Here is a 15663-nt window from a genome sequence, read left to right as displayed (position 1 = left end):
TTTTTATATAGATATCACTACTACAAGTAACATGTTGTCTCTCGTTGTAACAGTACATCTATAAAACTATACATACTTTTCATATAGATATTACTACTACAAGTAACACGCAGTTTTATAGATGTACTGTTACAATGAGAGACAACACATACTTTTTATATAGAAACTACTACTACAACATGTAACACGCAGTTTTATAGATGTACTGTTACAATGAGAGACAACACTTACTTTTTGTGTAGAAACTACTACTACTACAAGTAACATGCAGTTTTATAAGTGCCTAGGTACCAGAACAGGCTGCAAGTACTTTACAGAGACTTAGTACGATTGGAAAAATACATTCTGATAGAGATCCTGTTGCACCAACAGATGATAGTTTTATAAGGACCTTGTTGCTACTAAAGCACTGATAATTTAAGTACTATACATTACTCAATTTCTTAATTTAAAAGTAAGTATTAAAAAAACAAAATTTTTTTGTGTCACATGGTATGTTGAATGCAGCACTTTTTCAAATTAGATGTTTGTTAAGTCAAAATACTAAGTCTATAGTTTCGTACGTATTAAGAACTCAAATTACTGATACTGACAAACTAGAATATAAAATAAGAAGGTGTTAATTTTCTATTTGCTAAGATATTGATTATGTAATAAATGAAACACAAAGGCATCCCACCCACCTCTTTCCATTTTTGGAAATGGTCCTTTATATACACTTACTTCTATATATAACATGATTAACCAATCAGAAGCTCAGAATGTCCCCCTAGTGGCTTTCTTGGCTATTTTAAATTCTTAGGATGCCATTTCTTTGTTTTGAACCATAATTTCAAGGAGGTAGGGTGTGTCTTTAGTGTGCTCGAAATTTCATATTTTTTTAGAATAAAATACATCTTAGTTACTAAGCTTGATAAATTATAGTGCAATTCTATGGTATTGATGTAATAATTTACAATTTGTTAGTTATTCAAATGTATATATATATATAAAACCTAAAAAAATTATTTTGTTTGATATCCTCCACGTGCAAAATTTTTAAAGGCTTAGCAACCTATGTCAAACAGCAACTGAGTACAAAGGTCGTAACTAGAAGAGATAATTGTTTGCTTTACTTCTTTATTTACTGTTCTATGTTTTAGGGAAAATATGTTTAAGAACTTATTTCAAAATAGCAATAATCTATACACATATATAATGTATAATAATTGAACTGTGACTGTATTTTGCAAAACACTCGTCGACTAAAACACAGCCAAGTTACTTTGTACAGATCAAAGGTCAGTTTTATGTTATTTGATATAATGAAGAGGCTTGTGGTACTAATTACTTGTTAAATTAAAATATTAGCTTCTTAAATGGTTCAGTAAGAGCTGTCACATTATAACTTTTGAAAAGATGATGTGTTTTTGATTGAAGTCTTCTGTAACGCATTCTTGTTGTCAATGTTTTTGCTAATTTAACACTTCATTTATCAACTATTTATGCCTTTAAGAACCAATTGGTTCATATACTGAAGGTTGGGTACGTTACAATGATTTTGAATAAGCAAATCAGTAAATCCTATTACAACCACAACTGATATAAAGTCGTGGAGGAACTGTATGTATCAGAACTACATTTTGACAATGTTTGGCCTTTTGTAAGTACTGTAATACCACTGATCGTTGATCATTTTTGGGAATGGCATACAATGGCCCTTTTTAATGCAAAATATTCCTACACTCAGATCATAAAGATGTGTTCAGATCAGAGATTTAGAATTTCCAAGATGGGGATATCCCTTGTACTTAATGGCATGGGAAAACAAAACAATGTGAATCAACTTGGGTCACCAGGATCATCCAGAAAGAGACCTGCAACAAATTGTACCTAGCAATGGTAAGAAAAGTGTGGCATCTTGTAAAATGTGAGAATCTTAAAACACAGAGGTTAGTGGTAACAGCTATCTACATGCTCCAGGCAAGAGTATGCAACATAATAAAGAAGGATCTCCATCTGGAAGAGTGATACAATTTGCTTCCATGATATATATTTGCTCAATTGTTGAACAATGAAAGCAGATGGAAAATGAAATGGGTAGTCATGCTATTCAATGCCAGCATATACCAGTCAAGTTGTTGGATGGACTACCAATGAATTTCTGTACAATCAGACTGTTTAAATGAGGATTAGGAAACAGTCGTCTTCATACACGAGATGGGTTATGGGGAAGTTGTGAAGAGGATAGGTATGCTTTGGACATGATAGCCTTATGACAGAGCTTTTTGGAATGAAAACTGTAATGCAGGACTATTGTCAAGATGCACAGTTATCAGACAGAACATGACCTCACATGACAACATGGACTAACGAGGTGCTTCAAATTCATTTTAATATAACATACTCAACCTCTGTATAAGCTGTAGGATGAACCTGGGTATATTATACAAACCAAATTTCAATATTAATAATTAACTAGTGGAAAGTTCATGATGTTAGAAAAACACATAGGTTCAAGAAGTCTTGATAGAAATTAATAAAACCCTATAACCCGAGCGTTTTTGAAAGATGGACCTTTCTTCTTCAGTTTGCCCCTGAAGAAAGCCCCATCTTTTGAAAAGGTTTGGGTTATAGGGTTTTTATTCATTTCTAACTGATGATAAGATTATTGCTAGATTAACTACACATTTGAGGATGGATTTGGTTATATGTTCTAAACTGAATTACTATGTTAATAACTAATTGATGGAAAGATCATTGCTGGTTTAGCTATAAGTTGTAGGATGGATTTGGTCATACTTTTTAAATTAAATTATCATGCTAATAATTAATTAGGGAAAATATTCTTTTGTTTCAGCTTTAAGTTCTCAGTTGGGATTCAAATAATTTTCAAAAATGATTAAAAAGCAAGCTTTAATCAAGTGGTTCCAGTGTAAGCTTTGGGATGTAACTTACTAGATTTTCTAAAATAACTAAGTAGTAAGTTTAGTAAGAAATGAACTTTAGTATGGTCCTAACTGGAATTTTTATAGTGTCATACAAACACGCTTAACTAACTCATAAAAGGATAAACATTTAAATCATAAGATGGTCCTGAATGGGTTTTCTTAGCTGACTAAGCAGCATTTTTAGCTAAGTGGCAGTAGGATTAGCAGGTTTAATTGTAAACTATATGATGAATCCCAATGGACTTTTTAAACTGACTAAGCAGCACCCTGCACTAACTTATAACAGGATTAACTTAGCTATTTAGCTGTAAGACATGAAAGTAGCTTGATTGAATTTTCTAAACAGATTAATTAATTAACTTGTACATGGACTAACTGATTTAACTGAAGACAATAAGAGGAAGATGGGCCTGAATAGATTATAAAATAGACAAAGCAATAAGTTTAACTTATGGGCAAAAGAATCAAGAAATTTAGCTCTCAGCAGTGAGAAATATCAGGGAGAATCTTCTAAACTGACTAAGCATTGTGGTTAACTACCTTATAGAAAAACTAACTAGTCCAGTTTTAACCCTCTGAATATGAGTAGGTCAAAGTGAACGTCACAATGTTTTACAAAGTTATATTCAAAATTTGATTAAGCTATCTTATTATCATGTATGTCAATAAACATGGCATCAAAACATATTTTGTAATTCAAGTTTTTGTATTATCTAAACTTTTATTTCTTAATTTCAATAGGAAATACTCAGATAAGTTCTCAGTTTTCACTTTTCCGTACCATGTGACACTTCTTTGCTCCAAATTGCCCATCTTAGATGTTCTTTCTACCATTATTTGAGTTTCAATACTGCAAGACAGTCTAATTTTATAGCCTCTGATCATCTTGAATTACTGAGATATAAACCACAAAGTCAAGCCCACATGCTACACCCTCCTATTACATACTGTCTTTCAAAAATGACAATTATTATGTTTGACATTTGCTATCACATTATTTACAATCAATAGAAAGAGAACTGAATTCCTGACATAGATAGCTCATTCTGACACAGGTTTTGAATTATTTGGCCTATAGTTTCATTCTTTGTTATTGTCGATTCACCTCAACCAGCCAAAGTAATTATTTTAAACCATTTATAGCTTAATTAAAAAGACAATTAAATTATAACACTTAAAGGTATTCTGTGTGCATGTTATTATTGTGTGTTTTAAATTTAATATTTGAAATAAATTAAAATTCAGTGAAGTACTGGAAATATCTTACCAAATATTAGTTATCTATTATCAAGACTTTGATTGTAAGAAAGTAGAAGATCAATATGCAAGTACTTCATTTCTTGTTTTTTTACATATATATATATATTTTTATTTTTATAAAAATAACTAAAATGTAAAAATTAGAAACTTATTAGGTTAAATTAAAAAACATAAATGAAAAAAATTCTCAATAGATTACGAACTCAAGCTGTTAGCAGGGTGATTGTTAGCTTTGTTGTTAAATGTGGTTCAAAGAGCAATAAAATTAAATGAAAACAGATGTAAACTGTTATGAGCCCAAGGCTGTTTAGAATAAACTATTATAATTTTCTGTTACAACCTGCAATCAGTCATTCTTTTGTTATTCATTGAGGAGGTTCTAAAGGTTATGCAAATTAAGTTAGAAAACTGTAGGATGAAAACTTATTTTCAAATCTTAACATGAAAATCATCTTTCACTAAAACTTGCCAGAGTCTGAGCCACACTCTGATTCCATATATTCACAGAGAAGTCTTTAGTAAAAAAATATTTAATAAAAAAATCAGATTTTCTGTGTACAAAAGACTTGAAATGTTTACTAAAAGCTTGTCAAATTATACGAAGATACACTTACTACATTAAAAGTTATATTACCTATAGTTTCATGGTATCATGGTGGTTGCAAGGTCAGTCCAAATGACCAAGCATTTATAGAGGAGATTAAGCAGTGGAATGGGGGTCGACTAGACATTCTTGAGTAACTAAGAGGTAATCATTGTTTGAAATGTGTCAAAAGTAATCATTGGTGAATAATATGCAATACTTATGGTAATTCTTAATATTCAACATTGTTGTGTAGTGAGATAAGTCAAACCATATACTTCACATTATTCCAGATACTGTAACGCAACTGTGATATATTTTGTGTTTCATAACATGAAAAAATGCAACCTCCAAATTCTTTTTTTTTATACAAAACTTAGCCAAATGCTAATGAATGAAAACTACAGTATTGCATAAGATTTTGTAACACTGTTAGTTTATCTATTGAATAAACAAAGGATTTAAATTTTTGTGCACAAACTTGTATTAGGAGAGATTGTAAGGAAGGTTAAAAATGCAATTTAAAAATAGTTTTTAACTAAAAACCTCCTGGGTATATCAATAATATAGGATTATTCTTTAAAAAACAAAACTAATTATACCATTTTTTTTCATTAAAAAAATAAGCAGTTCACATCTATCTACATGTCTAACTAGCATGATTACCAGAAATGCAGAGCTTAAAGCACCTTCCAGATGTTAGTTTCTACAGCTGATTGAATGTTGCTATAATTTATCTCCTGAGCAAAAATACAGCTGGTTAAAAGCTCTTCTCTGGATTATGTAATAAGTAATCTTCTGTAGGACAAATATAACTAATTAAATGCTAATTTTCACTTGTTATGTAACAACTAAGTTTGCAAATAAAAACAAACTGCTACACAGATGTTCTTACCATGTGGTATCCTACACATAAGCTTCTGCAGACTTTTGACTAAAGGCTCCTTACCTTGCATTATGTCACAAGTCAACTTTTTGATAAGTAAACTGAACCAACTGTAAACTTTTTACCCTTTTGTTATGTGAAAAGTTATCTTCTTCAGGGATAAACACAGGTAATTAGAAAGCCTCTTACCCTGTGCTACCTTTTAAACAGGTTCTCTTCTGTAGCGACAAACATAGTTTGTTCAAAGCTCCTTACCTTATATTAAATAACAAGTTATCAGCTTCAAGGACAGGCACAGGTAATTAGCTTATTACCCTGTGTTACATATTTAACATATTTTCTGGTATATAGAAAGGTATCTTCTTTTGGGATATACACTGTTGGTTGGTAGCTTTATACCTTGTGCCATATAACAAATAGATAGAGTTCGAAACTTTCTACCTTGTGTAATAAGATGTTTTCTGCAGAGACAGACACAACTTGTTAATTGATTTCTGTTAGAAGTTACCTTTTACAGAGGTATAGACAGCTGATTAGGAGCTTCTTTAACGACGTTATATAATAATTACTTATCTTTTGCAAAGACAGAGACACCTTTTTATGTTGTGTTGTGTAATACACTGTCTTCCACAAAAATAAATACAGCTGGTAAAAACATGAAGCATTTGAAGAAATATATAACCTTGTAAGAAGCTGCTTACCTGGTGTTAGGTAACAAATTAGTTTCTGCAAAGAACCTGTGGTAACAAGCTACTTACCTTGTGTTACATAAGGTGAGGAATACATTCCAGGATACATTGGGGTAGCTTGAGGACTATACAGTGTTCCAGGGCCAGAAGGCTGCCCTGAGTAGGGCCCCGACAGAAAAGCCGCTGAATCTGTGCAGTCAGCCAACAAAATTTTAATCATGCCCAAAAAAAAAAACTAACAAAACAAAAAAGAAAGAAAACACATGCAACAACAACAAATTATTTTTCACAAAACAAGATTAGAAAAAAGTGAGAAAATGAAAGTGACAGAGCAAAGGCAAAAAAACAACAAACAAACAAGAAAGCATGCTGGCTGAATAAATATAAAAACCATATCAACTATTTTCAACTTTTTTGCCATGCAATACCAACTGTTGATATGTGCAGTCTCTTACACTATTTTAGAAATTTATGGCTTATTTTTTCACTTCACAGATAAGGAGGTTATTAAAATGTTGTAGCAGTTGAAACTGGAATAAAACTTCAAAATACACCTTTAAATGTTAAGTTTCTATACATCCACTAGCAATGGCAACAATTATGATAAAGTACTCATTCTTCATAGTACGTGTGCATAAAGTGAGACAACATAAGTCATTTTAGTAATCACTTGTTTTTCTGTGGCTACGCAGATTTGACTACAAGAATTCATAAATTCTTGACATTTATCAAGTGTAACAGTTTTGACCATACTAAAAAAATATGTCTGCAGACAGTTACACAAAAAAAAGGAAACTATTACAATTTTAAAGTTGATAATATATACTAGTTTGTACAAATTGTCAACATGAATGAAAAAATAATGAAAATGTTATTGGATTTTAGAATATGAAAATAGAAGAGAATTACGAAGATTGAGTTTTAAAACACATCACTTACACACACACACATGTATATATAAGGAGATAATATAAAGACTATATTAAAGACTCCTAAAGAATTCAGAAAATAAATATATAAAGTGAAAGAACATGTTCTTAGAGGTTTAATGCTTATCTTTGGTTTAATCAAAATTAAACTTCACTCAATGTATACAAGTTTTTGTTATTTTTCTAGCATAATTTGAGTCTATGGATTTTGTGATGTCTTAATACAAATATTAAATTATTATGGTAGCATATCATTACAATTAAGGTAAAATATGTGGGTCACAAAAGATCCACAAAAAACTTTGACTGCCTTTATTTAGCTTTTTCTCTAATGACTATCTTAAAATCACTCTTAGTTAAACTATGTATGTTCTTTACAAGTCATTGTTTAACTACAACACTGGAAGATTCCAGGATAATAACGTTTCAACATTCTTTAACCTCCAGACACTCACTTGATCCAGGTGTTGTACTACTTCCAGATTTTCCATTTCGTTGGGAAGGTAAGAAATTCCTATAGAGAAGAAATGTTTCTTTTTTTAAATGTAAGAATAGAAAAAAAAACAAGTCCAACCTTTATTTATTTTCTTAAAAAAGTACAAAATGCTGAAGAAAACAAGCATCACAATTTTATTTTTTAATAAAATTCCTAATTTTTATGTTACCTTTCATAGTTGCTTTGAGTATATTACAAGTAGCACAAACAAGAGATAAGAAATTAAGGATTAAAACCAGCTCAAGTAAAAAACTATCACTACTGAAATAAAAATCAACATTAAAGCACTGTCTAAAAATATATAAAAAAAAAGAATATTCTAGAGAAGAGGTTCATAACAAAAGCATAAATCTGCAATAGTTTAATTCTTTCTTCAAAGATGAACAAATAAATAAAAACTATTACGTAGTTGTTTCTATAGCTATTCTATTTCTCTAAGTGAAAAAAACCTTAAATATCTCAGTCACACAGCATGTAATACAAACTAACCCTGTAAAGCTAAACTACCTGGATTGTACTTAAAGTCTTATATAAATAACCCTGTAAACCTTAACTACCTGGATTGCACTTAAAGTGTTATACAAATAACCTGGATTTATCACCTCACACTGTAAAGCTGAAGTATACACTATAAAGAGGATTATTACTTCTGAACTATGCTGATTTAATCCAGGTTTTAGATTAACAAGCAACATATTTCTTGAAGTCATAACTGTTTCCACCATCAGCTCGACTCACTATCAAAGATCTCACTGATGATAGGCATACTGCATTCTAAGGTATGCCATGCAAAACTTCAAGAGTTCTGATCTTTCCTGGAATAGGCTTGTTTATACAGGTTCAGAACCACTTTGTAGTAAAGCCTACATATTCCTCCACACAGAAATGGCACACAAATTTATAGATAACAAATTAATTCTTATTTATAGGCATCACATCTTTAAAATGAATTATTAATCTAAGAACAGACTTAAAAATACATTTAATTTCAACTTGTATTTGAGTTTTAAAACTGAAGCAACTGGATAACATTATGTTATATAACTTTACTCTTTAAAACTCAATTATATGGACTGCATTATGTGCTATATAACCATATCTATTGCACTCTTGGTTTCACTCGGAGCCAAAGCTATGAGGTACTTATATGCCCACTGTGAAAAGTAATTGTTGAGCATTTTAGTCACACTAAGAGCCGCTCAACAATAACATATAGCAAATCCACATTTTTATTCTTTAAGTTATGTCACATTTTGAAATGTAAATGATAGTGTGATTAATTCCTAACAACTTAGTGTAGAATATCCTGCTTGCATAATAAAATCAACATTATTCATGCCTGTTCTCCCATAATTTCAAAAGCAGCATGGGAAGCAGCCACTGTAAACAGGAGACAGACGAATGCTCGGACAGACACTATGGTTTGCAATATATATATATATATATATATAAGGCAATCTAAACCCTGTAAACTTGAGATACTACATTATGTGTTATTTATTTACCTAATTGTCTAAACTGAACTATGTGGATTATACATTATCTAAATTACTTGGGTTACATTATGTGTTGTACATAATTTCACCCTCCAAAACTGAACTAAATGGATTACATTATGTGTTACATTCTAAACCTTCAACTATCTGGATTATATGCAATGTGTCCTATTAAGCTCTGTAAGTGTGAGCTATCTGACCTATACCTATTAACCTAACACTGAACAGCATGGATTACACTAGGTGCTATCAAATCTAGCATTGTAAACTGAGCTATTTTGACTACATAATGTGTATCTATAAATCTAATATCCTGTAAAACTGAACTGTATAGATTACACTAGGTGCTATATAATCTAGCTTCATAAACCTGAACTATATGGCTACTCAAACAACTTCAGTGAAGTATTCTAGTCTTTGTACAACATACCTATTTCTGTTTTCAGGAAGCACTTGTTTAGAGGATGTTTTAAGATGCACTTCTTTTAGATGCCTTAACAACCTCTGGAAACTAGGGAAAGGCCTACATAATAAAAGATATGTTCAACTGAAATTACATGATTTGTAATGCAACATTTTTAGCAGTATTTTCTTATTTTCACCGTGACATCTAAACATCAGTTTATATCAAATGGTTCACGGCAACACCATTGTTCATCTGCTTATGTTTATGAGAAGAAAAAATAGTATTGAGAAAAACTATATCAAATCTGTGTAATACTTGAAATGTTCTCTTCACGGAAACTGATAAAATTTCTACTACTATAGTTCTCTTTTCATTTATCTTGATGGATTGTCCTGTCTTATATTTTAGCTCATTCAACACAATTTTTAGCATTTATAACATAAACCTACATAAAAGTTTTAGAGTTCAGTAAAACTCTTAAGGCAATTGGTGTGAAAAAGAAAGCTACTTATGTAATGAACATTATTAACAGAACATAGCTTTTTAGTGTAAAAGGAAACCACTAACAGACAAAGTTAGAGAAAAGGAATTACTTCAAGAGATCATTACAAAATCATAATACACTTATTTTAGTAAGTCATCTAAAAGACAAAGCTACTGTACAGACATTGTTAGGTGACACTGAAATATCAAAAATCAGACAACAATTACCAATGGTAGTGAACATGTGACAAAGTTGTGGAAATATTAGAATGAATCACACGCTAAATTACTAATAATTAGTGAAACCACTTAAAAGACAAAGAAAGATAAAATAGTACACATAACAATTAAATTAAATTCACTTATTTATAAAATTATTTAAGTACAAAAAGTCATAATATAAATTTACTACAGAAATCAAGTGTAAAATTCTTTCAAGATAAATTTACTATATTAAGAGAAATAGCTTACGGTACTCCTTTCTTTATTCTTGAGCAGTTTGTCCATAAACATTGGTATTCTCCCTCTGCTGGTTAAAACGTCAGTAATTTAGTAATCAAAAAGTCACTGCCACCAGTAGTATTATGAATTCATACCCTAGTGCTAACAACACTTTTCTTTTTTTACTTAACCCAGGTGTCTAATATTTATATGGGTAACTATACTATGTTTAATTAGCTCATTGAAGCCACTTGTAATAAGTGTCCCACTGGTGTGTCACATGGTCCATATATAAAAGTCTGTTGTGACCCACCAGTGGGGCATGTGGCAGCAAACGTGTTAAGAATTTCAAAAATAAAAGAATTGTGAATTGTCATATTGTTCTATAAAATATGATTGATGGAAATACAAGTTTGCTCTTTTAATATAATCTTGACAATTAAATTTAAATGTGGTGTTGTGGGTAGTATATTATTTCAAGACATCAGAAATCTTGTCACTAGACTTTAATGTTAGCTTTATACTAAAATGTGTTAAGTTTGGTTTTTAGCAAGAAAGTTTTTATGCGAGTTTGAATTTGTTTGAAACAAAGCAAAGCATATTCAAATATCATGAGAGATAACCTGGCCACTCAAGTAGAGCATTGTGAAAAAAATAAATAAAAAATTGCAACTTGGGTTTAAATTCAGAGCAAAATTCTTATATGAAATACAATGTAACTCACATGTATGTAGCTACATATACTGATTATGCTTATAAAGAAAAATATAAAACCAACACAACATCATCACCTTTACCCTTTGCCCCCTTATAGGTCAAGTGAACATGACCATTTGGTTCAGTTAAGAGATGATCAATAAGATCCTGAAGATCTTCAAACTGGTGATCACAGCTATCCCAAGAACACTCATACACAGTATTCTCTCCTTTTTCTGCTCCAGCCAAGTTACTGCTTTTGCTATCTCCATGTCCTGAGGCTGGGGACTGAGGCCCACTCTCCGTTGTTTCCTTGGCAGCCATTTCTTCATTTTGTTTCTGAGCTCGTTCTTCGTACTCTGCTTTTGTAGCTGCAGGAAGATTTCTCCACTGAATAAAAGAAAACCTACCATTATGAAGGTGAAACTGACAGAAATAGAATGTAATGTTGACAAAAAATAATATAATGTATACAAAAAGATTAAACTTTTATAAGAACATATATAAAAGAAAAAATATAAGAAATGTGAAATTTTAACAATTTAATGAATAAGAACTATGAAATACCTACTTCTGCTCCAATTAAACGACTAATTTCCCCAAAAGTACGATCAGGATTAGCAGTAACAACTCTTTTACGAACTTCACAGGCAAATAATATGTATCCTGTGACTATTCTTTTGACAGATTTTGTCTGGAAACAAAAAAAAAAAAAGAACAATACAGAATTTTAAGCAAACATCAAATGTATTTCTTCTCAAAAACTTTTACACAAGAAATGTAACAAATCTATCAACAAAGAGATTCATGAAAAGGTAGCAGGACAATTTTATAAAAACAATAAAAAAATGACAACATAAAATCAGATATCAACATTAATTGATGAAATGTTATTATTCAAAGTTCTAAAACATTGAAAACTATATGTTTAGCAATAAAATGAGATAAAAGTTAAATAAATAAATGTCTCTAGGTGGATGAGTAGCTAATTTATCCAAGTATCATTAGTCAAGTTTCCTCCATCTTTCTTTCTGCTTAAACAAGTGACATCAACTCATTATCAACAAATTATCTCAAAGTTCAAAAGAGATCCTTTTCCATCAATCAACAATATCCACCTGTACTTGTATGGACAGAAAGGTCTCCTCTAACATAAGCTTCTGTTATCACTTTTTCAGAGACTTTTTTAGGAAGAACAGGAATAGTAAGAATGCATTTATCAAGAGGCAAGTACTTATTTTAATCATAAATAACAGAGATTTCAAATACAGTTCTTACAGATAAATGTGTAGCCAGAATCCCCTCAGTGAAAAATGAAGGGGAGGGTATTGAAAAAGGATGAAAAGTTTAGACAGCTTCTTCCTTCACTTGGAAAAAGAAGCATTAACCATATAAAGGATGTAACCATGTTTGGTCATAGTGTTTTCCCATATGTCAGCCAGAATGACACAGATTGCATTTAATATGAATGCAGGGCTATAATCACCTGTGCAAAGTCATGCTTATTGAGAAGAGGGATTAGGGATGACAGCAGAGGTTCATTTTATATTATCTCCCTATATGCAACAGGACTGGTAACCTAGAAAATCATCAGAACAGACATACCCCCCAAATTAGAATGATACATAAGGAAGATATCTAACAGAATTAAAACTTCAATTATTGACACTTGTGAATACTACTATAGACAACATTTTAAAACAGACCCTATCCATATGATAAAGGCATAAAACAATGGCTCTAAAAGGAACAGCTAAGAGATACATTGTGGTTGCTAAAAAAGAAATTTTCCCATCAAGGCAATTTCAGTCACAAAGAGGGTAAGTTTTAAGTATGTTCACATTTGAGGGAAGAAAATGTCTGAAACCTCAGGCCATGTCTTTCTCCATTGGATGGCACTTTTGTTTTCATTTTTGCAGGAATGTGAAAGTATCCGTTATTAAATTCTTGAATGTGTCTGTAAAAGCTCTTCCTGTGAGGTGGAGCCACTTGCTAATGAAAGGGCAACATGGTGAATATAAAAGAATGTAAACTTACTCAGAGAGGTACATATACAAGCTCAAATAACATTCTCTACGAAATGAAAATGAGAAGTTGTTGTCAATAACATTAACAGGTGGCAAATCTAAAGTGATGTGAATTAGAAAATATTATGTAACTAGCCATAAAGATCCCCATATACTTTATAAATGAATAGTACATTCAAATCAGAAAAGTGGCAGGTGTTAAATCTGTTATTAGTTAATTAACTAGTGGATGAAGAGTTGAGAAGATTCGATAAAGAAAACATCAGTTTTGGATAAAATAACCATGCAGACACAATAATTGTACATTTCATTGAAAGAAAAAGGATTTATATCATCCAAATAAATCACTTATTTAAGTCTTAGGCAAAAGAAAAGTCGTGGTTTAAGCATATCTCTGATAAACAGGTCTCAAAGCATTAATGGCATACAAATCAGTGTAATGAAAATCAGATAGAGTCAGAGCAGCCTAGAGTTTGAAGAATCAACACAATATCCCAGTGTAGATGAAATGGGCATATAAGTAAAATAATTCCCGAAGTGCAAGAAAACCACAGGAAAAGGTTCTTGGAAAAGATGAATGTAGTTAGCAAAGAAGCATGATAGTAGCTCTGAACTAGCATGTGTGTATATATATCAAGACTCCAGTGAAAAAGCAAGATAAAAAAAAACCTGCTAGCTGTGATATGGAAGATGACAATAATTCATTCAAGAAAAAAGAAGACAAACCTCAGACAGAAGGATATTGTGATAGAATATCTCAGAAGCAAATAACCCATTGAAATGAATATACTACCAATGAAAGCTAGATTAGTTAATTTGTTTTTAGATTTTCTTTCAAACTACTCAAGGGCTATCAGCACTAGCTGTCCCTAATTTTAAACTGATAGATTAGAAAAGCCTCAAAGTGTAGAGAAGAAATTTTATTTTTTTGTGAGAATGGGAGACAAACGATGGACTTGCACATCCACAGTCTTACATGCTAACCACTGAGCCAAACCAACTCCTGAAAGCTGAAAAGGAAGAATGCTTATACAATAGAGCTCTTGGTGGCTGAAAAAGATTTGCAAAGTAACTAGGTAAACATGGTCTGTATAAATAAGGAGGTGTAAAGTATTCCTAGTATGACTAAACTGAGAAAGAATACTAGATCCAGACTTCAAAGGGAAAGATCTTCAGGTTAAAGTTAAGGAATTCATATTGTGTGAATCTTAAGGAACTTGTAGAATTTGAGACAGCAGAAAATGGAATTTAATGACAAAAAGAAGAAACTTGTCAGATTTTACCCTGTTCCAAATATGGCTTCACCAACACCATAATATTTGTAGGAGGAGAAAAACAATCAGCAATAGATGAAATAAAGATCTTCCTGAGACGAAGGAGCATTCTCAAAAACCCATTCAACAGTAACAAAATCCATAAGAAATACCCAAAATAGACTGTTTTCATGAAGTTGGCAGAGAACTCAGAGTAAGTTCCACAACACGAAAAATATTCAAAGATCTAAGGGAAGAGGTACAGAAACTTTATCAAACAAAGGAGAATTAGAAGTTTTAGTAGTTACATGAAAAACTGGAACATAATAATTTATTATGCTGGATATGCTGAACATTCAAAAATTTAATCTCTACTTAAACTGTATCTCTGAAAAAACTTGTAAAGAAACTGCAACGTATAACAAAGAGAAACAAAGATCCTACATTAGAGGAAACCTTACATGGGATTAGAAGTTAAATAACAATAATTGGTGACGGGAGCCTTGTGAACTAATGTAACGACAGGATTGCATACACCACATAGAGAGGTATCATGCAGCATTTGAAAATATATCATCATCATAAACAACTGATGGGACAATTAACAGTGCTGAAAAATAAGCATCAGAACAAAACTACAAAAATTATTTGAAATGCATGTAGATAATCAAAAGCACAGGTTTCTTTAAGTTCAGGAAACTAAACATATCACCTTATGTCCAATTTTGACTGTTTTCTTGGTTACAGACAGAGAAGCAAGTTTTTTAATGATCAATTTATATTACTTTTTTAGATGCTCACAAGTAAATTAATACTCCTTGAATTCTAATACAGACTATTTCTTAAATACAAACCAATCTAATACATACTTCTTTGTTAGAAAATATTTCTAATGTCTAATATATACACCTGGAAAAAAGTTAAGCACCCCCAAATATTTTTCAGGATTGGTTATTGAAAATAAGGTTTAATTTTCATGATGTTGAGCAATGTTCATAATTTCAAACATAATTAAAAGGATGTGAGCATTCAGGTGTGACATTTAAATCAGGCACGTTTTTTCCCCACGTGCAACTTGCTCCCTTCTT

General features: G+C 31.2%; 1 protein-coding gene across 1 annotated transcript in view; it reads right to left on the bottom strand.

The window, feature by feature from the left end:
- The window catches only part of LOC106460760 (protein polybromo-1-like), a 171348-nt gene that overhangs the window by 7921 nt on the left and 147764 nt on the right, over window positions 1-15663 (bottom strand). Inside the window, 6 exon segments of the mRNA XM_022387753.1 lie at window positions 6418-6537; window positions 7733-7791; window positions 9700-9792; window positions 10630-10684; window positions 11391-11685; window positions 11867-11989. Of these exon segments, the coding sequence (XP_022243461.1) occupies window positions 6418-6537; window positions 7733-7791; window positions 9700-9792; window positions 10630-10684; window positions 11391-11685; window positions 11867-11989 (745 nt within the window).

Source organism: Limulus polyphemus, unplaced genomic scaffold (genome assembly GCF_000517525.1).
Source record: "Limulus polyphemus unplaced genomic scaffold, Limulus_polyphemus-2.1.2 Scaffold35, whole genome shotgun sequence".
In the NCBI taxonomy this organism is placed as follows: domain Eukaryota; kingdom Metazoa; phylum Arthropoda; class Merostomata; order Xiphosura; family Limulidae; genus Limulus; species Limulus polyphemus.
The sequence above is the reverse complement of the archived record's forward strand: the minus strand, read 5'-3'. Positions and strand labels throughout refer to the sequence as shown.